The sequence below is a fragment of the Vicugna pacos genome, chromosome 35, assembly GCF_048564905.1.
Source record: "Vicugna pacos chromosome 35, VicPac4, whole genome shotgun sequence".
NCBI lineage: Eukaryota > Metazoa > Chordata > Mammalia > Artiodactyla > Camelidae > Vicugna > Vicugna pacos.
Window position 1 is genome coordinate 35351726 of NC_133021.1, and position 20828 is coordinate 35372553.

At 50.5% G+C, this 20828-nt stretch overlaps 1 protein-coding gene across 3 annotated transcripts in view; it reads left to right on the forward strand.

Annotated features, from left to right (window-relative positions):
• LARP4B (La ribonucleoprotein 4B) overlaps nt 1–20828 on the forward strand; it is a 75742-nt gene that overhangs the window by 50914 nt on the left and 4000 nt on the right. For all 3 annotated transcript variants that reach the window (XM_072955123.1, XM_072955122.1, XM_072955121.1), the window contains 12 exons: nt 3497–3575; nt 4898–5034; nt 10151–10254; nt 11509–11619; nt 12643–12696; nt 12778–12987; nt 13434–13540; nt 14008–14259; nt 16979–17024; nt 19653–19817; nt 20237–20361; nt 20452–20560. In XM_072955123.1, the coding sequence (XP_072811224.1) occupies nt 3497–3575; nt 4898–5034; nt 10151–10254; nt 11509–11619; nt 12643–12696; nt 12778–12987; nt 13434–13540; nt 14008–14259; nt 16979–17024; nt 19653–19817; nt 20237–20361; nt 20452–20560 (1499 nt within the window). The remainder of the gene's footprint in view (nt 1–3496; nt 3576–4897; nt 5035–10150; nt 10255–11508; nt 11620–12642; nt 12697–12777; nt 12988–13433; nt 13541–14007; nt 14260–16978; nt 17025–19652; nt 19818–20236; nt 20362–20451; nt 20561–20828) is intronic.

The following is a 20828-nucleotide window of genomic DNA, read 5'->3' on the forward strand; positions in this document are numbered from 1 at the left end:
AAAGAGCCCCGTGCAGGCCTCGTCTGACCAGCACTGGCCTTGTGATCGCTCACCTGGCCCTGCCTGGCCCTCACATCTCTCTGACTCTGCCAGGATGATGTGGACCATCATTTTAGCTCCTTCCTCACATCTGATGCCCATCATAGTTGCTCACTAGCAGATAGCTTGAACCTGTTTAGATATCATTCTCCACCTGCTGTTTGCCTGTCCCTGAGCTGGTAGGCGATGTGTGGCTGGACAGACACAGGGGTGCTGTGGCCTGGGCACAGTCCTTGGGGCCTCCACATGGCCCCACCATGCCTCTGGATGGCCGTCTCACTCTCCCGTCTCCTCTGATTCTGGCACTGTTCTCTTTTTTGTATTTTGAATACAGAGCATGAACGAAGCGCAGTTGATACACAGTGAACACCATGTATTTGGTATATCCTAGTGTTTATGTGAGTTTTATTTTCCTCAGCTCAGAGCACGGTGTTCAGTGCCTTACAGAATTAATTTGCTGACTCTTGCATTCCTCATTGTGTTCTCTGCCAAATTTGGTAAGATGTGTGTACACCTGAGAAACTAGCACCGAGTCAGGATAGCGAACGTATCCCTCGCCACGAAAAGCTTCCTGCGCCTCACCCCTGCCCTCCCTCTGCCCTGGGAAACCACTGATGTGCTTTCTGTTGCTGTAGATCCATTTGGGTTTTCTAGAATTTTTATGTAAATGGACTTTTACAGAGCGTGCTCCTTCTTTCAGGCCTTTTAAACATGGGTTAGTAATTTTGAGATGCGTACATGTCACACACTTAAGACCTTTGCTTTTTATTGCTGAGCAGTGTCCTGTTCCACTAGATACCACTGTGCGTTTTCCACTCCCCTGTTGAATACCTGGATTGTTTCTAGCTCTGGCTACTACAAATAAAGCTTCCATGAACGTTTGTAAGCAGTGCTTTGTACATAAGATGTTTTCCTGTCTCTTGAGTAAATACGTAGGAATGAGATGGACGGATCATCTGCTAGGTGCAGGTTCGTCCTCTCCAGAGCGACTAAAGCTGTGTTCTGTAGCCGTTCCCTCTGGATCCCACCAGTAGTGGATCCGACTCCAGCGGCTCTGCGTCCTCACCAGCCCTGGATGTAGGCAGCCTTTCTTGCCATTCTCAAGGCTGGGTAGTGGGATCTTGCTGTGGTTTTTCATTTGTATTTCCCTAATGACTGATGGTGTCAAACGTCTTTGCATGTGCACACGTCTTTGGTGAAGGGTCTGTTCAAGTCTTTTGTCCATTTTCTTGTTGGGCTTTATTATTGAGTGGAGAGTTCTTTGTGTGTTTTGGTAACAAGTCTTTATCAGATATGTAATTTGCAAATACATCCCTCCAGTCTGACTTGTCTTTTATTCTCCTCTAACAGTATCTTTTGTAAAGCAAAAGTTCAAAATTGTGTCCAGTTTATCAGGTTTTTTTGTTTTGTTTTGTGTCTTGTGGATCTTGCTTTTTGTGTTGTACCTAAGAAATCTTTGTTTAATCTCAGGTCACTAAGGTTTTCTCCGGTGAGTTGCATAGTTTTAAATTTTACGTTTTTTTAGATCTGTGGTCCATTTTAAGCTAATTTTTGTAGTGTGTGAGGTATGAAGCAAAATTCTTTTTTTTCCCCTACGTGGGCACGCCACTCTTCCAGCCCCACATGTCAGAAAGACTCTCTTTTCTCCATTGCACTGCCTCTGTGCCTTTGTCAGAATCCTTTGAAGCATGTAGGTTTATCTCCAAGCTGTCTCTTCTCCATAGGTTGATTCGTTTTGATGACTAAGTAACTCTTGGAAACAGGTGTGTGTGGTTTGCTGGTGGTTCTGTGAGGGGAGGTAACTCCAGGCCCTGCTCCGCATCTTGCCTGGAAGCAGACGACCTCCTGTCTTACTGTGGAGACGAGCTGTGGGAAGAGCAGTTCACACCGTGACACCTCGAATGTCCCAGTTCTCCGTCCCCAGACCCTTCACCTGCCGTGTCAGGAGCCTTCCATGTTGTCGTATCCTCTCTCATGTTCAGTGAAGCCGCCCTCCACACCCTGTGTCCCCCATCAGAACTCTCCGGAATCACCTGGACCAGCTGTCTCTGTGCACCTCAGGCTCCCTCTCCAGCCCCATGTGGAGTGGCTGGGTGGCACGACGGCCCCGTGCCCTGTGGTTTCCTCCACTGTGTCACAGTCTGCCTGACACTGTTTGTCTACTGTTTGCTTGTTTAACTGTTGATTGCCTCTCTCTGAGAGCAGAGGCTTTGCCTCACTGAGGCTGAACAAACAGCTTTGACAGTGCCTGGCACGCAGGAGACATGTACGAATATCTGAAACGTGGGGTGTGGAATGTGAATTCACGTGGGTACTTAGGACAGGCCTTTCTGGATGAAGGACTGAAATGAGATTGTGGCCTCAAGAGCCATTTCTAGTTTTCAGTCCATCAGGTCCACTGGTTTTGTTTTGTCTTGTTTTCTTTTGCTGGTGGGGGTGGTTTTTGTTAAAGCTCTTTATATAAAACAAACTGTCTTTATTTGTTGTGAATGCCCGTGCTTGGTCTTTGACTGTTAAAATACCAGTGTCTCTTGTTAGAAAGTTCCACATGTATTATTGTGCCATGAAACTTACGTAGAAGCACGCAGCCAGAAACTAACACGTCATAAATCAACTGCTCTTCAGTTTTTAAAGATTTTTTTTTAAGTGTGCAAAAAACTCTTAGCCCTTAGAATTTCAGTGCTTTTCCTCTCCTAGTGCCACCTTAAAATGGGGTCCTGACCTGGTGAGCAGAGTGCTGGGGAGGGCCCGGGGCCTGGCGCTGAGCTCAGTGCACCGTCCTGGAGGCCCCGGTCCACGGCAGGTGCTCCGTGTGACCCCCACACGGAAGCTACGCATGTGCCGTCTGACATCTAGGAGGGCGCTCCAGAATCTAGTACCAGGTTCTGTTTCCACTAGAGGATCTGTTTACTTAGTGTTCTCTGGTGGGGGCGCAGCACCCGCAGTGCCTGCCTCGTCCCTTTGCCTGCCCGGCAGGGTAAGGGCCGGTGTGTCTGGCTGTGGTGCAGACACAGCGTGGCCTCACCACCGCTTGTGTTCAGGATCCCCAGCCTTGATTTTTGAAGGGCCTGTATTTATCTTTTCTCTATTTTGATTCTTTCCTTTATTGCCATTTTAGTATCTTGTGTTTTTCTAGGCTACCTGAAAATCTCTTGAGAACTGAGACAAAACGTTAAATAAGCTTATATTTATTTTGTGATAAAAAGCACCTCCTAAACTTCGCTAATAAACACTACTTCTCAGGCTGTTTTTTTGAAACTGTGTTTTTGTGTGCGGGAGAAGGGTTTTTTTTTGTTTTTGCTTATGATTTCCTTGTAAAATAGCATTTTTTATTTCTCTATCTTAATTGTGCAGATGAATTAATATGTATATTGAAAACATGAGCATTGTTGTACAGAATTGTCTGCTTGGTACATTTTAAGCCATTTTCACTGAGCTTATCATTGCTTCTGTGTAGGAGGAGATGAATCTCAACCAGAAAGCCAGGAAGACCCCCGGGAAGTACTTAAGAAAACATTGGAATTCTGCTTGTCCAGGTAAGGGTGGTCATGTTTGTTCTGGTACCTTGTTGTGCACTGGAACCATACACACAGATGGGGTGCTTTCCACGGGAGGAGAGGCTGGCTGTCAGTCTCTGTGTCTTACATCTGTTGGTAGGGAATGGAGCCTGTTGACCTGCTGCCCACTGTCCACAGGTGCGTCGTGATCGTTACCTGGGTTGCTTTTGAACTTCGGCTTCCTCCCCCCGCCACCCACCCTCAGGTTGTGAGCGAGGAGCCTTGGGCGGGGTCAGTCTCACAGAGACATTTTCTAGCACGCCGAAGTTCGAGGACACGTTTCCAGTATTAGTTCTCAAAGTGTGCCAAGCGCTGCACTGTGAAGCTGTTTTTTCTTTGTGTAGCAGTCATATTTTTGGTTTTTCTGTTAAATAGAGCAGAATGTCTAGGGTCGCGATGCGGACCCGGGTGTGTGGGGAGGTGGGGCTGAGTGTGAGGAGACAAGCCAGGTGAGACGCTCCCTGTCAGTCAGGGCAGTTCTCCGGTTGTTCCTCTGGGCCACCTCTGCTCTCAGATCTCGCGCAGGTGTCCGGTGCATCTGCGTGAGGGCGCGGGGAGGGGCGCTGTGCAGCCCAGACTGGGACACCACCTCGATGGCTTGCTGATCAACTCCTGGGAGGAGGTGCTCCCGCAGGCCTGCCTGGGCTCCTGTGGCGGAGCCCACCCCTGCGGGGCTGCTTGGGCCTTCTTTTGGGGACCAGAGTTCAGCTGTGTGTGGTGCTGAGGGGTTTCTGAGTGCGTGGTCCTCTTTGTGGAAACTCCCCGGGACACCTGCCCTCCTCCCTCCAGGGCTGCCAGTGGTCTAACTGGCCCCGTGGCATACGTGGTTGGCCACAACACGGCTTTGTCACCCTGGCCGCTCCAGGGGGCTGAGAGGCCAGAGCCAGAGTCCTGGCCTCTGCAGGTGTCCAACCTGAGCCACAGGCACTCTGGGCACCAGCCTTCCCTGGTGTTTCCGCATTATTCTTTCTTTTGCTCTCTCACTGGATTTCCTTACTTTAAAAGGTTGGGTTTCTGTTTTTAATAAGCTTGGGACAGAGATAAGCTATAAGCACATTTGTGAAAGATTTACCTGCTTGCCGATTGTGATTGTACAAAGTGCAGCATACTTTCACTTTTGCTCTCTCTGCCTCCCCAGATGTCTTTGAAAAAAATTGTCCCAAGGTAAGAGAGGTGGCAAATGGTAGGTGGGGTTGGAATTTAGAGAAAACTTCAAAGCAACACCGAACCACACTCGTACCTCTTGCGAGGCTTCCTTTTAAAGAAGTTATCGATTAAGAGAGATTGTCTTCTTTCTGCAGGGAGAACCTTGCTAGTGACATGTACCTTATATCGCAGATGGACAGTGATCAGTACGTGCCAATCACCACGGTTGCTAACCTGGACCACATCAAGAAGCTTAGCACCGACATGGACTTGATTGTCGAAGTGCTGAGGTGTAAGTAGGCCACAGCCGGCGAGGCACACGTGGCCCAGACGGCATCTTTCTTGCTGACGTGACCATCAGGTGCTCAGCTGTTTGTGTGGAGATACTCGGTGGCAAGTGGAGTCTCCCCTTGCCTCCCAGGTGTTTCTGACAGTCCTGGTATCTGGTGAGGTGCATGGCGCGGGGGCACTGATGGTGCTCCATGACAGCCCTCAGGAGCATCTTAGATTGTGGCCTGTGGGGTAGAAAAGGCTAATGGAGAGGTTAACAGCTGTGCCATTCATGAAAAATAAATAGCGGTATTCAGAGTAGAGTCGTGTGCATTTTGATTAGCATGCCAGCTGCTGAAAGAGTTTTTCAAATTTCAGCTTCCTACTGAAGTTCTGTTTGGGTTTATTGCATTCTTCCTTAAAAACATTCTGTGAATTAAGTTGTTCCTTGGACATTTGGCAACATCAAAGGAAGATTTAAACATTATATCGAGACCCACAGGGATTCAGGGAGAGTGGGTATTTAAAGTGTGACCTGCCCTGGTTTGCTTTGCAGACAGGCTTCTCACAACCTAACCATTTTGTTATTTGTAAAAACCATTTTACTGAGGTATAGTTGGCACACCGTGAACTGTGTGTGTTCAAAGTATACAGTTGGATCAGTTTGGACCCACATGTATGTTGGTGAAACCCAGTTTCCTCGTGCCCCGTAACGCTGCGCCTCTCCCCTCCCACCCGGGATGGCTTCTACAGGTGTTAGTTTCATAGTAAATGTGTGCTGTGTGGGATTTTTTTTAAAATGGGATGATGTTTAATTCTTTATAAAGATGCACTTTTTATGATGGGGCTACAAGTACCAGCTGGTGGTTTCTGCCCCCACAGTTCTGAGCATCTCTGAGGGGCACCCTTCGTGAGGCATGCAGTGGTGGGTGCCCGAGTTAAAGCCACCTTTCTGTGTCTCCGCCATGACTTTCCATCACTGACTCTTACGCAGGGTGTTCATGTTCTCCCAGCTTAGCTGTGCTGCTGACAGTGAAGATTTTTTCTCACATGCATTTGACTTAACAGCAGTAGAAAAAGATGAATGCCCTATTTTAGAACTTAGTTGGATTTTCTGTTCGCATAAAAAAGTTCTCTATTTCTGTTCCTCTGTAAATGTCATAAGGCCATTAAATTAATTAAAAACACTGGCAAACATAGAAATCCATGAAGTTTGAGTTCTGAAAATTGTACCCCCGTTTTTTTCCCAAGGCAGTGTTGTGCCTCCAATGGTGCTCTGTCTCTTGGGCCCGTTGAGAGCAGGCCCTGTTGTGTGTCAGCTGAGTTTGGTTCCCATCTGACCAGCAGCTTTCTTTACTCTGTTAACAGTCTTTGGTTATCTTTGGTTATTGTTAAGAATCCCAGATTTAGTTATTCCTTTCAGGCCATCCTTGTAAACTTGGCTGCCCTGCTGAGGATAATTTCTCCATTGACACTTGGTGGCTGGGAGCATGTTTGGTAGCCCTGTCTAGTTGCTTAAAGGAGCCATTTCTGCCCCGGGCAGCCCTGCTCTCCCCTACTGTTTCCCACTTCCTCCTCCAGTACTGTTTTTGTGCGGGTCCTTGGTTTGGAATGTTGTTGTCTGTCCATTAATATTCAGCTGGTATTGTCTGATCGTCTGTTTTCACTTAACTTTTGGACAGAAATATATGTACGATGTAATAACCTACATGATCAGAGCAGAGTCAGCATATTACTGTATTATTGTAATTCTGGAGAGGGTGAGCAGAGAGGCTTCTTAAGTTTGAGTCTTATCCCCATCCCCAAAATACCTAACATAGAATCAGATGCACCACAGACAGTTGGTAATACCTTATTTTAATTTGAATATTCTCATGTCGACTGAGTTGCATAAATTACATTTTTAGACTTTTTATAATCAATACGTATATAGTGCATGTCACACTATATCTAATTCAAGTGCTCTGTATTTATAGTTAATTTAATTGAAATTGTTAATTTAAAAGAACTCTAAAACATTTGTCATCAGGGTGTGAATAAATACACTGTGAGCTAGCCACACAGTGAATGCTAGAGCAGATAAAATGAACTCGGCATGTTTTTCAACAAGAATAAAATTTAAGGTCATAATGTTGATTAAAAGGGTGTTTCAAATTACGTACAAGGTAATACCATTTGTATAAAGTTTCGGCATGTGTAAACAGAACTGTGTTTTTGTGGATTCAGAGATAAGGGGTAGGAGCATAAACACGTGAATAGGACTGAAGCTGCTGACTCAGCGTGTTGGGGGCAGCTAAGCGGGGAGAGAGACTGGCAGAGGCGGGGAGGGAGGGCACGGAGTGCTTTGCCACCGCCTGGTTTTTGTATGGGTTTACAGCTTTCCTTGTTGGTGAGGTGGAGTTTACACACTTCAGATTCACATGGTGTAAGTGTACATCTGGTACATTTTGACGTGTTTGTACACTTGAGAATCTGCCACCATCAACATGATGCGCATGTCCACCAACCCCCCCAACCCACCAGTTTCCTCCTGCCCCAGGCAACTACCCTGCTTGTTCATTTTTTGTCACTGTAGATTAGCTTAAATTTTCAGGAAAGTGTATATAAATGGAATCAGTCATGAACTGTCTGTTTTTGGGGAGTGTCTGCATTCTTTCACTCGCGTGATTATTTTGTTTAGTGTCGGTAGATTGTGGCTTTTTATCGCCGAGTCATGCTCCATCGAGTAGATACAGCACAGTTGGTTTGTCCCCCGAATCGGAAGACGCTTAGGTCATGGCAGGTTTTGGCCATTACAGATGAGGTTGCCAGGAACGTTGGTGTGAGTCTGTGTGGACAGACGCCCCCGCCTCTCTTGGGTAGGTTGGTGCGAGTGGGAGGTCGGAGCAGGTGGCAGGTGTCGTGCGCTTGGGAAGCTGCTGCCTGTTTCTGGAGTGCTGAGCCGTGGCCAGGGCAAGCGTTTCCGGCGATTCCGCGTCAGGTTTCCCAGCGGGTGTGGGTGTGTCCATGTGGCTTCATTTTCTCTCTCCCGGGCGCCCCCACCTTGTCCCCTCCTGTCTTTGCAGACGCCCCGTGGCAGCCCAGCTGACTACCTTGTTTCTTTCACGGAGCTTGCTTTGGGTACTGTTCCTAAGAAATCTTTGCTTAATCCCAGGCCACAAGTGATTTCTCCTAGATGTCTCTGGGTTTAGCTTTACATCTTCAGGTCTGTGATCCCCATAAGCTCATTGTTGTGTGTGGCTGGAGGTGGGTCTGAGTCCCCACCCCCTGGGGTGTGGGTGTGCGGCTGCTCCCGCCCCTTGTCGGAAAGGCTCGGCCTTCCCCACTATGCTGCCTGTGCCACTCTCAGTCATTTACTCCACAGGTGGGGGCTCCTCTCCGGCTGGGGGTCGGCCTGAGTCTGCTGGGCTGTCTGACACCTGTCCTGCAGTGTCCGGGTGGTGCTGGCTTGACAGTAGGTCTTAGAGGAGGTGCAGAGTCTTCCACTTGCTTTGGCTCTCTGCATTTTGCATAAATGCTTGCATTTCCATGTGAACTTTAGAATTAACATTTTGGTTTTTCAAAAGGGCCTGTTGGTATTTCTATTGGGATTACATTGAATTAATAATCAATTTGGAGAGAATTGACACTGTAACAATACTGAGTTTTCAATCCACTGACAGAATATATTTCCATTTACTAAGGAAAGTCTTAAAAAATTTTTTCCTTTGGCAGTGTTTTGCAGTTTCCAATGTGCAGGTCTTTCATGTCTTTCTAGATTTATAACTAAGTATTTCATATTTTGGACACAATTTTAAATATTTTTATTTCAATTTCTGATAGTTTGGTGCCAGTATGTAGCCATACAGCTTATTTTTGTGTGTTGATCTTATACGTAAACCTTTTCCAGACTCACAATTGTAGTGTTTTATGGACATTGTATCAGGCTTTCTATATAGAGCTCAGCCTATCTGCAAATGAAAAGGTTTACCTTCCTGCACCCAGTCTGCATGCATGTAATCTCTATTTCTTGTGTTACTACCCTGGCTGAGGCCTCCAGGGCTGTGCAGAATAGAGTAGGGGTCAGCATGCTTGCCTAACCCATCTGCTGGCATGAGTAGTGCCGGATGTTGGCATTTGGTCAGTGAGGAGGTTTGCCTTCCGCTGCTTTGTTTGCTGAGTTTTTTTTTTATCAGGAATACAAGTTGGATTTTGTCGGATGCTTCTGTGTCTATGCGGTAATTGTGTTTTTGTTTGTTTTCTAAGTCCATTAATATGGTGAATTACGTTGTTTAATTTTCCTTGGAAACCAGCCTTATTTACTGAGAAAAATCCACTTGTCATTATATAGTCCCATTTTTATGCTTTGTTGGATTCAATTTGGCAAAATTCGATAGGAATTTCTAATTAGTCTTCCTGAGGGATATTGGTCTGTAGTTTTCTTGTTTTGTGATGTCTTTGCTTAGTTTGGGTGTAGAAATGCTGGCTTTGTAGGTTGAGTTGGAAAGTGCTCTGAAGTGTTTTGGAAGAGTTTGTACTGAAGAATTGGTGTGTTTTTTGTTTTTGTTTGTTTTTTTGAATGTTTGATAGGATTGTGTAGAAAATGTTCTTCTTTTCTAAAGTACACTTCGGTACGCTCTGTGTGCTTTAGGGACTGTTTCTGTTTCATGGAAGTTGCCGGATTTGCAGCAGGAGCTTTTCCATAATGTTCCCTCGTTGCCCCCTTGAGAGCAGTAGAACCAGAGTGAAGTTATGTCCTCCTTCCTGGAGCTGGTGACGCATGTCGTCGTGGTGGTGGATGGCCCTGAGCTCTGATAGTGACCTTGATGTGCTGTGACCTGACTCTGCATGGGATACAAGTTTACAGAGTGACACCAAAAGGCAAAACCTGACCGAAAGGAGATCAGGAAGAGCTGGTGAGGCCTGAGTCAGGCCTGACTGGTGCTGGCAGTGTTGACCCGTTTCAAAGGTGCAAAACCTTTTGATAGTTTGTGTTGAACTGTCAGGACTTCTGGTGTTTCCCTGTCGCACAGCTTTCTTCAGCGCAGTTAGTAGTACAGTCTAACACGTCCCCCTGGGGTATCTGTGTGGTCGTAATGAAATACAGATGGCTGACTTGTTTTAATTTTATGCACCGTCCTTTTCCCTTCTCGGCACAGCTTTACCTTTAGTCCAAGTGGACGAGAAGGGAGAAAAAGTGAGGCCAAACCAGAACCGCTGCATAGTCATCCTGCGCGAGGTCTCTGAGTCCACCCCTGTAGAGGTAAGTCGTTTCTGCTCCGAAGGGTACTTGCACTTCTCTGTGTGGCTTTTCTGCTTGCTTCTGTGGGTTTTGGAGGACGTATTTTAAAGAATGAGTAGGTAAAGTAACACTTTTCCCCAGGATTTACACACTCAGAGTGAGAGTGGTTCTCAAACTTTCTGGTCTTGGGACTTCCAGTACACTCTTGACATTAAAAAAGAACAGTTTATGGTAACTTCCATTTTTAGAAATTAAAAGGAGAAAGGCTTAAATATTTATTCATTTTAAAATAAGAATAATAAACCCACAAGTTGAGACAAAACATATTTTTACGCTAAATAATTTTTTGGATCAAACGCTTTTTTGAGGAGAGGGCCGCCACGGGCGCCAGTGTGCATGTGCTGGTTCGAGCCAATGTGTGGCCTCAGCGCCTTTCTGGGGCCAATTTGAACAATGATTTTTTTCTCATTATGCATCATATCTTTCTGTTTCTTTGTGTTGCCTGGTAAATTTTGAATGCATGCCGGGCACTTTGGAGTTCACTTTATACTGAGTGGTGGTGTTTTCCTGGGCTCTGTGTTGAGGTTCAGTCAGTGGCAGGGGAGCAGAGCAGGGCAGATGCACCAGACACTTCCCGGCGGAGGCTGGTGGGAGGGACAGTCATGTGTCCCAGAGAGCTCAGGGGTCCCTCTCGTCAGGTGGCTATTTCCTGCACGCTGGGTCCTGGGGTGCCCCTGAGCTTGCAGCTTTGGGCTGGCCTGTGCTCACTCTCCTGGCACCATGGCCTGGGAACCCCAGGCCCTCATTGGGCACTCGGGCTCACTTACACCTGTCCCCCAGGGATTGTGCTCCTGTGTGGCCTCAGAAACCATTCTCTCTTATATTGTGTCTTTGTTTCCTGTGGGAGAGTAAGTTGGGTCCATCTTAGCTGGAACCGAAAGCCCAGCCAATGTTTAAGTGTCTTGAATTACCTTCCTCCCCTCCTCCCCCAGTTGTGTGGTTATTGGCCTCCTGGTAAGATAAAAGGGTATTTTCACGGTAATTGAGTCAGTGGTACATTGGAGGTCGGTAGGTTGTGAGCTTGTTTCCTGTGGCAGTGGGATCCTCACTCTGGAAGCCACACTGAACGCCTAGCCACTTTGGGAGGGTTCTACACATCGGTGTGTTTGGCTTGTCTTCTAAGCATCTGTCCCTCGGGGTGTGTCATTTCTGTTTGGGGAGGACAAACGGTGGCACAGCTGGGAATTTAATTAACTTCTGACCTCTTTCCTGTAGGAAGTAGAAGCACTATTTAAAGGAGACAACTTACCGAAGTTCATAAACTGTGAATTCGCCTATAACGATAATTGGTTTATTACATTTGAGACAGAGGCAGACGCACAACAGGTGAGCTCCCTCCCCCCACCCCACCCCTTCCCTTGGAGCACTCTAGCCGTTAGTACACAGTGGGACTCTGCGCCTGCGGGCCGCTCTCGTGCCACGGTGCTGGCTTTGAACATAGGTGCAGAGCAAACCAGAGCAGGTGTGTGTGCAGACAGTTCTGTAGCAACATGGAAAGTGCAGGCATGACTTCCTAAGGACGTGGGAGGCTGACAGCGTAGGAAAACTGGTTCTGCTCTTTCATCTGTGCAGAAAAAGGTTTGAATATTTAGAAGAATGTTTGGGGGTTTTGAACCTAACCCTAACTTTGCAGGGCAATGTCGCATTGCAACATCCTTGAAAAAGCATCGAGAGGCTCTCTGTGGGAAACAAGGAGTTCAGGGGGTTCCCTTCCCGTAAAGGAAGACTTCCTCAGGGAGACGTGTACCCGCGTAGGGAGCGCCCTGTATGTGATACCAGATGTTGTCAGCGAGACTGCTGGGGCTCGGGCAGAGAAGCCAGGGTCTGAAAGCTGGGTTTTAACTGGGTGAAGGGAAGAGGGCCTCACAGGAACAGAGAGGTGGGAGTGGGGAGAGCCTGGCTGGAGCAGCACGAGCCCTCCTTCCCACGTGGGGCGGCTCAGGGCCCTCGGGGTCGTGGGGCACGTGCGGAGAAGGAGGAGGTTCGTAAATAATGACTTGAACACTGTGATCTTCACTCTTTCTTTCCCAGTCTGTGTAATTCCAGGTGCACGTTGGGTCATTGTTTCCCTGGGTGAGGATTCTTAGCCTGTGATCTGTGGGATGCTGTTGTGGTTTCTGTTAATGCTTAGAAAGCTGTATACAGATATTGTTCGTGAGAGTTTTTGACAGTTCGGTAGCCTCTGTCAGGTTCTTTTGAGGAGTGTGACCCAAAAAGGTCAAGGGGTACTGTTCTTGGTCACGTCCACCGTGTGTTAAGTACACAGCTCCTTATTCGAGGCACTGAGTTGTCAGTTCGTCTTATTCGTAAGATTAACACGTTGGTATCACGGATGGTTCTTGCCCTCAGGCGTACAAATATCTGCGAGAAGAAGTCAAAACTTTCCAAGGAAAACCAATTAAGGTAAGCGGGACCTTTGGCTGTACTTTGTGTGCGAGTCAGTGTTCCTTAGTATTCTCCCAGAAGCTTACTGTTTTCACGCAGGCGCGGATAAAAGCAAAGGCAATAGCTATAAACACGTTTTTGCCAAAGAACGGCTTCCGACCCCTGGACGTCAGCCTCTACACGCAGCAGCGCTACGCGGCCTCGTTCTACTTGCCTCCGGTCTACAGCGCCCAGCAGCACTTCCCTCTCTACAGCCTGGTCGCCCCCCAGGCCTGGTCAGCCACACACAGCTATCTCGACCCGCCCCTGGTGAGTCCAGCTTCACGTGGGGCTCAGGCAGGGACACCTGCCCCAGCGCAGCAGCCCTCATGGTCAGTTTATTGGGAGGCGCGGGGGCTGGCTGCACACACTGAAAGCGTTTTGTGTGATGTGGTCCAGCCCTTTGCCCAGGTTGCCTCCCTCCTGTCTGGCGTTCCCTAAGCTGCGTAGTCCCTCGTACAATGCAGAATGTGACTCCACGTTCAAGGAGAGCTGGGGCACTTCCGAGCATGAGGAGTGCAAGGGGGTGCATCTGAGAAGGGTTTTGCAGTGGGCTCCCAGCAGTGCAGCCGAGGAGAGGACACTCCAGCGGGCCTCACCCTGCTGTGCCTTTCTCGGAGTGGACGTTCCTTGCAGAACGTGGAACAGAAGTGACCCAGGTTGCCACAAGGTGCAGCACTAACCAACTGAAGTCTCTTTGTTCTTAATGAACCTAGGTAACTCCATTTCCAAATGCTGGATTTATAAATGGGTTCACGTCTCCCACCTTCAAACCTGCAGCGTCTCCTCTGGCCTCCCTCAGACAGTACCCTCCAAGAAGCAGGCAAGTAATATGAGGTCACTGCCATACTGTGTGCTTTCAGAGCAGAGCAGAAACATGACACGTGGAAAACCTTGGCAGTCCTCACCACATGCTCGAGTCCCCCTGACACTCGCTGATGATAGATTTGACTAGCGTTAATGTCCATCAGATGTGAAACACCCAGAAGTGTGGGATCACGCTGTCTGAGGATTAGACCCTCAAATGTGTGCTGTGGTGGCTGCGGGAAGGACAGGCTCATGGGAGACAAAGGCTTCTGGGGACCCAGACCACAGCCAAGCAGAGCATTGATGTTGTGTTCAGATTGGCATTATCAGACATACTATGAGTTAACAATGCTAAATAACGCTTTTTGTATTTTTTCCTAAATAGAAAGAACACTTTTGCCTAGACATTTGTGTATTAGCATGCTCATTTTGTGACGCTGTGACCGTTCTAGAGCTGAGCTGCATAAACACTTTTATTTATAGGAATCCTAGTAAGTCTCATCCGCGCCACGCCATCCCCAGTGCAGAGAGGGGGCCTGGGCTTCTGGAAAGTCCTTCCATGTTTACCTTTACTGCGGATCAGCTGATTAATGGTGTCCGGAGCCCGCAGACGAGGCCGGCAGGTCAGCCTCGAGCACGGGCACAGAACCCTCCAACCTTCGCCAAGAGAGACGCAGGGCTGGGGCGCGTGGAGCCGAGCAGTCTGGAGCCCTCCCCTGGCTTAGGTAGAGGAAGGTGAGTGCTTAGTCTTTGCTGGGCAGGCACCTGGTGTTCTATAAACTGTTTGTAGTTTCAGGTTCCATTCATTTAGGTGTGTTCTGCAATCATTATTTTCAAATCCATCACAGAAAATCACATTGAAGGCTGTAGCCACCAGAGGTTTTGTGTGATTCCTCAGAGGGTAACTTTCAGAGCAGAGACTTGCTGGTTCCCTCTTTTTGGTGATAGGACAGCGTCCTGTGAGGACTGGGGGTGGGCTGAACCGTGTTAGGTCCCAGTCGTCCTTTGTGGAGAATTGATCAGACTCCATGTTCTGTGAGCCTGTGGTCGCCCCGCCTCACTCCTCTCCCAGTGCAGAGTCACATGGCAGGCAGGCAGTGAGTTGTGTGGGCGGGCAGAACAGAGTTTAAATTCATATTGAGCTTACTTATAAACAAGAGCTGTTCCAGTTACGTGGTGCCGCTGGCCACATTTAGGGGAGGTCTCGCCTGCCCCTCCATGGCTCTGGCAGGTCCTGCACAGCCTGCCCCTCGTGCCCTCTCCCCGCTCACTTCCATGGGTGCCACTCCCTGTCTCGCCCTCTGCCACTCACCCTTCACTGGGGGACAAGATGGGAACGGGGAGGGGTGCAAGGGTTCATCAGTGATGTCCGGCACGGTCTTGACAGGTGGAGGCTGGCTTTATCCATTTACTTCCCTCAGCGGTTAATTCCAAACGGGCTGCCAGGAAGGACTTGCCCTCTGACCCAAAGCCACAACCAGCACGTGTTCAACCTGCCTAAGGTTTTTTTTTTTTACCCACTTGGAAAACTTTAAGAACAATTTCTTAGTGTGTTCTGTACAGAGCAGACAGGACCATGTCTGACACACAGAAGCCCCTCCGTCAGGCACCCACTGTGCACCCAGGGCAGTGTGGATGCCCCATTCGCCATGGCCAGGTGGAGTTGGCGTGGCCGGGGCTGCGTAGCATCAGGAAGTTGGACATGAAGTTGGCTGGACAGGCATTGGAGGGCTGAGGGGCAGAGGGGACACCAAGGAAGTGCAGACGCAGCGACCTCAGGAAGCAGCTGCTGCCGAGGAAACGGTGTGGGTTGTTAGACTGAGGGGCCTGGAGCAGGGCCTGCAGAGCTGAGGCTAGGCCCTCAGAAAGGTGGTCCCCGGGCGCAGTCAGGGCTGGTTGGAGATGGTGCAGGAAAAGTGCCACCAGGAAGACCCATTCCCGGGCCTCGCCGTCTTCCTGGGCGTGGAGCGGGGCCCTCAGGTGCAGAGCCTCTTCCCAGCATCTCCACAGTGGGAGCAGGCCTGCTCTGTCCACGCATCTCAGGCAGTCCTGCCACCACTTCCGGCTTCAGACCACAGCAAGATGCATGCGGTTTGTCTAACTTGTGGAGACCCCCTCCAGTGGGGGATCGAGCTCCCCGCAAAGAGTCTACCCCAGGACTTCATCCACCACCAGCCAGACATCAGGAAGGGGGAACGGTCAGCTGAGGTGCCCCGGGACGTGAAGCCGGCGGGGAGGGGCTGGTCAGGACGCCCTCATGGTCCTTGTTTCCAGACCAGGCCTTGGGCTCTTCAGGGCTTTTCCGGTGGAGTGTCGTTCAGACGCAGAGGGACTACCCCAAGGCCACAGATGTGGACGAGGGCAGGGGGGCAGCCCAGGCGGAGACATGCTGCTTCTGTCACGGTCGGGGTGGGGGTCTCACAGTCACGCCCGTCTGTGACTTTGTGCCCGGGCACCACGGGCATAATGTTCCTCAGTCCTGCGGCGGCTTGTGGGCAGGCATGTAGTCTCCGTCTGCTGGGAGCCCCTTGAAAACCGGGGGCTATTTCTGGACTAGTTTCTACAGGAGGGTGTGGCTTTGGGCCAGAGTCCTGGAGGCCTGCACCGTGCTTCCCCTAGCGGGGCGGCCAGGCTGTCCCTGCTCAGCACAGGGGTCACACTCTGACACCTTAGGCCATCTTGGGCAAGGCTGCTGGGAGGTTCTCTGAGAAATAAAGGAATTAGTCGAGATTATTTCTAAATTCCTTTATAGTTTATGTAATACGGCCCTTAGGGAGCCTTTGCTTTCAGTGAAATGACAATGGATAAGTAAATAAAAGTAAAATTATGAACTGGAATTAGTATGTGGCTTGTCAGGCCGTGGAAGCCCGGGCACCACCCAGTAGGTGTTCGTTGCTGCGGTTTTGGCTGCGGCGTGTGGGACGGCTCTGCTGCCTGCGGGTGTGACTCTGCAACCTGGGAGCCCAGAATGGGGGTGTAAGGATGGCAGACAGGTGTAGAAAGCACAGGGGCTCCGCGACCTGCGTGGTTGGTTCAGCCAGTGAAGGCTGTTGGCCCAGAGCATGAAGGCCGGGGCAGTGAGCGCCCGCGGCTGCTTGGGGTCTTGGTGACGAGCACGCGGATGGGCGTTCATCACCGCTCTTTAATGGTTTTTCTTTGTAGCTCAGGATCAGATCTTACACGTCTTCTACAACTTGACGGATACTCGAGTATTTACACACTAACAGAATTCCTAATGGGAAAATCCTTTCAGTGTGTGTTTTACTTACCTTGCTAGACCTCAGGTTTAGTCCGTTACTGTAAGATACCTGTTTTGCTTACACTCGTTAGGGTTGGGAATTCAGAATCAGACATCATCTGTATAAAGGCTGAATATACGTGCACTGCCTATGTGCTCAGTGAAATGTGTTTCAAGGGGAAAAATCTAACAGTCCTGTGCTTTCCTCTTCCCTAGGAAAAACTCCTTTGGTTTCCGGAAGAAGAGAGAGGAGAAGTTCACAGTGAGTACATCGTGCCGCATTCGGGACACTGAGCCTGGTTTACACTGAACAGACTTGAAGTGCAGTTCAGTCAATTAAGGCACGAGAAGGAGCTTTTCAAAAGCCGTTTCCTCATATTACGACGTCTGCCAGATGATAATGGACGGTATTGATGCTCTGAAGAGAAGGCGGTGGTGGCTGGTTTCCTGAGGAGCCCCCGGTGCCCGCGTGTCCTGTGCAGGTCACAGGCGCAGCCAGGGCGCGGTGTGGGCACAGTGGGGTCCGTCCACAGGTGTCTAGCTGGGTTCTTTCTGTGTGGTAACCAGGTTGCCTACTTTGAAATCCCTGGAGTTACGAGTTTGGACACGCAGAACAGACTGCCCCCCCGTAGGAATTAGCTCATCAGTGTTTTTGATTCACAGTAGCTTACTCTGTCCCCACCATGTAGGGAGCATAGTTGCCTCCTGCCATAACTCTGGGTCGCGACAGACCCAGAAATGAGTGATGATTTATGCAGGTGGTGGGTACCTGAGGCGTGGGCGTGTCTGCTGGGGGTAGTTGAACGGCTCCTTCCGTGGGGGACACTCTGCAGGGCTCTGGGGTGGGTGCGTGCATCACCACATGGCCAGACGGGGTACATGAATTTGGACGCTGGTTGTAGAGGGCAGGGAAGGACCTTGGGGAGATTCTTGGTCTCACCCCGAGCCACTGAGCATGTGCCTTCTCCACACAGAAGGTACCAGGTATTTGCCTGGAGCTTGGAAAGGGCAAATTGGTAGAAAATGAACACCCCTAATTCTATCACATTGGTCAGTTCAGGCCAGTTTTCGGTGAACCCTTTGGTAAGGCAGTTCATGTCTTGGTTCTCGTTGGAACCAATGAATTCCTGTAACATTTGGATGAACAAGTCTGTGTCTGATGTCTCCTCAGACACTCGTTACCTTTCAGTCGCTACATCACCTTCAAAGGTGACACTAATTTTCCATTGCCATTTCCATTTCATTCTGTTTTGCGTTCCGGTCCCATGTTTGGACCTGGAGCCACTTAGAAGCCCAGCACGTGGCGCAGATGTGTGTGTTCAAGAGTGGGCCTCTTGTTGCGCTGGGTGGTCTGAGGGCCTGAGAAACCAGCGATGGGTCCCAGACTGTGTGAGCGGGAGGCGAGGCCCAGCCCGGCCCGTGGCACCAGGGGCAGCGCTGTGTCTCTCCTAACGCTGTTGAGACCCTGAAAATGCTACACACATCTCCTTCGTTCCTGGAAATTGAGACTTAGTAAATTTTTTTCAAGTATTTTTTCCTAAAAATGTGTATTTTCTAAAAAGCTGAGTTCACCTCAGAAACATGCAGATGTTTAAAATAAAGCCTCTAAAAATTGCTCTGAGCCGGTGGGGTCTGAGCACGAGCTTGCCGAAACTCAGAGTGTGCAGCAGCCTCGTTCCGAGGGCTCGTGCCTGCCCGAGTCGGGCTGCCGCGGGCCCCAGTGGCACTGAGGGGATGCAGGCAGGGGGCCCGGAAGACAGGGCTTCGTCAGCTTGGGTCCGCTTTCCTCCTCACCTGCTCTCCCCTGAGTGCTAACAGAGTCTCCTCCAGATTTTCCTTCTGCGGGGATGGTCTTCCTGTTGGTGTAAGTTTCTGGGACAGGTTGGCCCTTTCAGGCTCCGTGGGCCCCGTGAGAGCCCACGGGGCCCACGGCTCACTGCTCGCCGCGAACGCCCCTGCTCTACTGAATACGAATGCGGTTCCCTGTCTGCTCCTTGTCCCTTTCAGGCTCTGTGGGCCCTGTGAGAGCGCAAAGGGCCCACGGCCCACTGCTCACCGCGAACGCCCCTGCTCTACTGCATACAGACGCGGTTCTCTGTCTGCTCCTTGTCCCTTTCAGCCAAGGAGCGGGGTGCTTACAGAACAGCATCCAGCAGGATGACTAACAGTGTTTCAGTAAAAATACGTCACTGCCTTTCTCCTGAGATCTTGGGCTTATAAATCATGCTCAGATATCACTGTGCTGAGTCACTGTCTTGCAGTCAGGGGACGTGATGAGACTCTTGGCAAATACCATGCTTCTACTTACTGATTAAAATACAGGGCATTTCAGTAAGTTAGTTTTCAGATAACTGAAGCCCCCTCCCTTTTTCTGTTAAACTGTTTCTTTTAAAGGAAATCTCTCTAACATTTCTTATAAAAGTTGTAGGGAGCTGAGAGAGTGGCCTCTGTTTTTCTTTTACTGTTTCCTTTGTGACTTAGATTCCAGACTCTGCTGTGATAACACGGAACTTGTCAGGAGTGAGGAAGGTGAAGGCTGGACTCGGGCTCTTCTGCATCTGGCACTTTGCTGTGTCCTGCTGGTCTGTGTCGGCTGCCAGAGGGTCTTAGTGGCCGTACAGATGCGGCTCTTAACCCCCATCTCTGACCGTGGCTGCAACAGCCCTGAGGTTTCATCTTCTCAGCTCTGCCCTTGAAGAGCTCTTGCCTAACAGACGAGCTCTAGTCAGGTGACCAGGGCTTGGCATGGTTGGACTAGCTGTCCATTTGGCAGGCAGGTGTGGACTCCAGGAGACTGGGGACCAAGCGTGGGCCTCCCTCACCTGCTGTGTTTCTCAGCACCTTCCTGCCCGTCCACCCCAGGCAACTTCACGGTGTTCTTCTCTTTCAGAGGAGTCAGACTCAGTCTCCAACACCACCCAGGCCTCCGTCCCCTAGCTTTGAATTAGGGCTGTCCAGCTTCCCCCCGCTGCCCGGGGCAGCAGGGCATCTGAAGACAGAGGATTTGTTTGAGAACAGGCTGTCTGGATTGCTCACGGGATCGTCCAAAGAAAGGGTAAGACCCAGCTCCCACCCTCCACTCGCTGACACCTGCCCAGCACCTACGTGGGCTCTCTGCTCACCTGCTCGCTTCCACATGCACAGGAAGCTCGTTATATGCCGGGCTGTGCTGGGCACTTTGCTGTCAGGGTGAGCCGAGGATTTCTGATGCCTGTTCAGTGGGGAGGAGGGCTGCAGCTGGTGGTGCTGGACCACAGAAGAGGGCCTGGGACGAGATACGTCGACGGCTGCAAGAGGATGGGGGCGGCTGCGGCCTGGCTGTGTTTCCAGCTCTGGTCTGGGCCAAGCCCACCTGTCCTCAGGGCAGGACCACACCTGGGCTCCCAGCACCGACAGCCACCTATTTATCATTACGACTGAGATCTCACAGACGCTTGTCTACTGGTTGTAAGCTGTTTTTCCGATGGTTTTCAGAGCCTAAACGCAGATGCCAGCACGAACACTCTTCCCACGGTAGTCCCCCGAGAACCCTCGTTGCCGGCCCCCTGCGCCACCCCTGCCACCTTCGAGCGCGCCCCCTCCCCCGCCCGCCCACCCGAGTAAGTGCCACCCTGTCCCCATCCCCATGGTCCCCACTGGGCTGCCTGTGGGCGGGGCACTCATGGGCCTGTGGGGTGGCACTTTTGCAGGGATCCCAAGGTGGCGGAGAAGCAGAGGGACACCCCGAATGTGGACAGACTTCCTCCTGCCCTGAGTACAACCTCCAGCAAATCGGTGCAGGTGAACGGCGCCGCCACGGTAGGTGCCCCGCTGGGCGCTGTGCTCTGTCCAGGGCGCCCTGCAGGGTGCTGGCACTCGTGACTGCCCGCTCTGCTCATTTCTCCTGCCATGGCCAAGGGTCTCCCGGCCTCGGGCTCCAGAGCGGGGCTGCCTTCCTGAGTGGCCCGGCGCTTGCAGCTCCGGGCTCCGCGGGGCTTCCGGCCACCTGAGCATGTTGGGACCAGGGCCGCTGGCCCAGCCCCGCCCCAGGCCACAGGCCCCTCCTCTTGTCTCCTCCCCTGGGTGC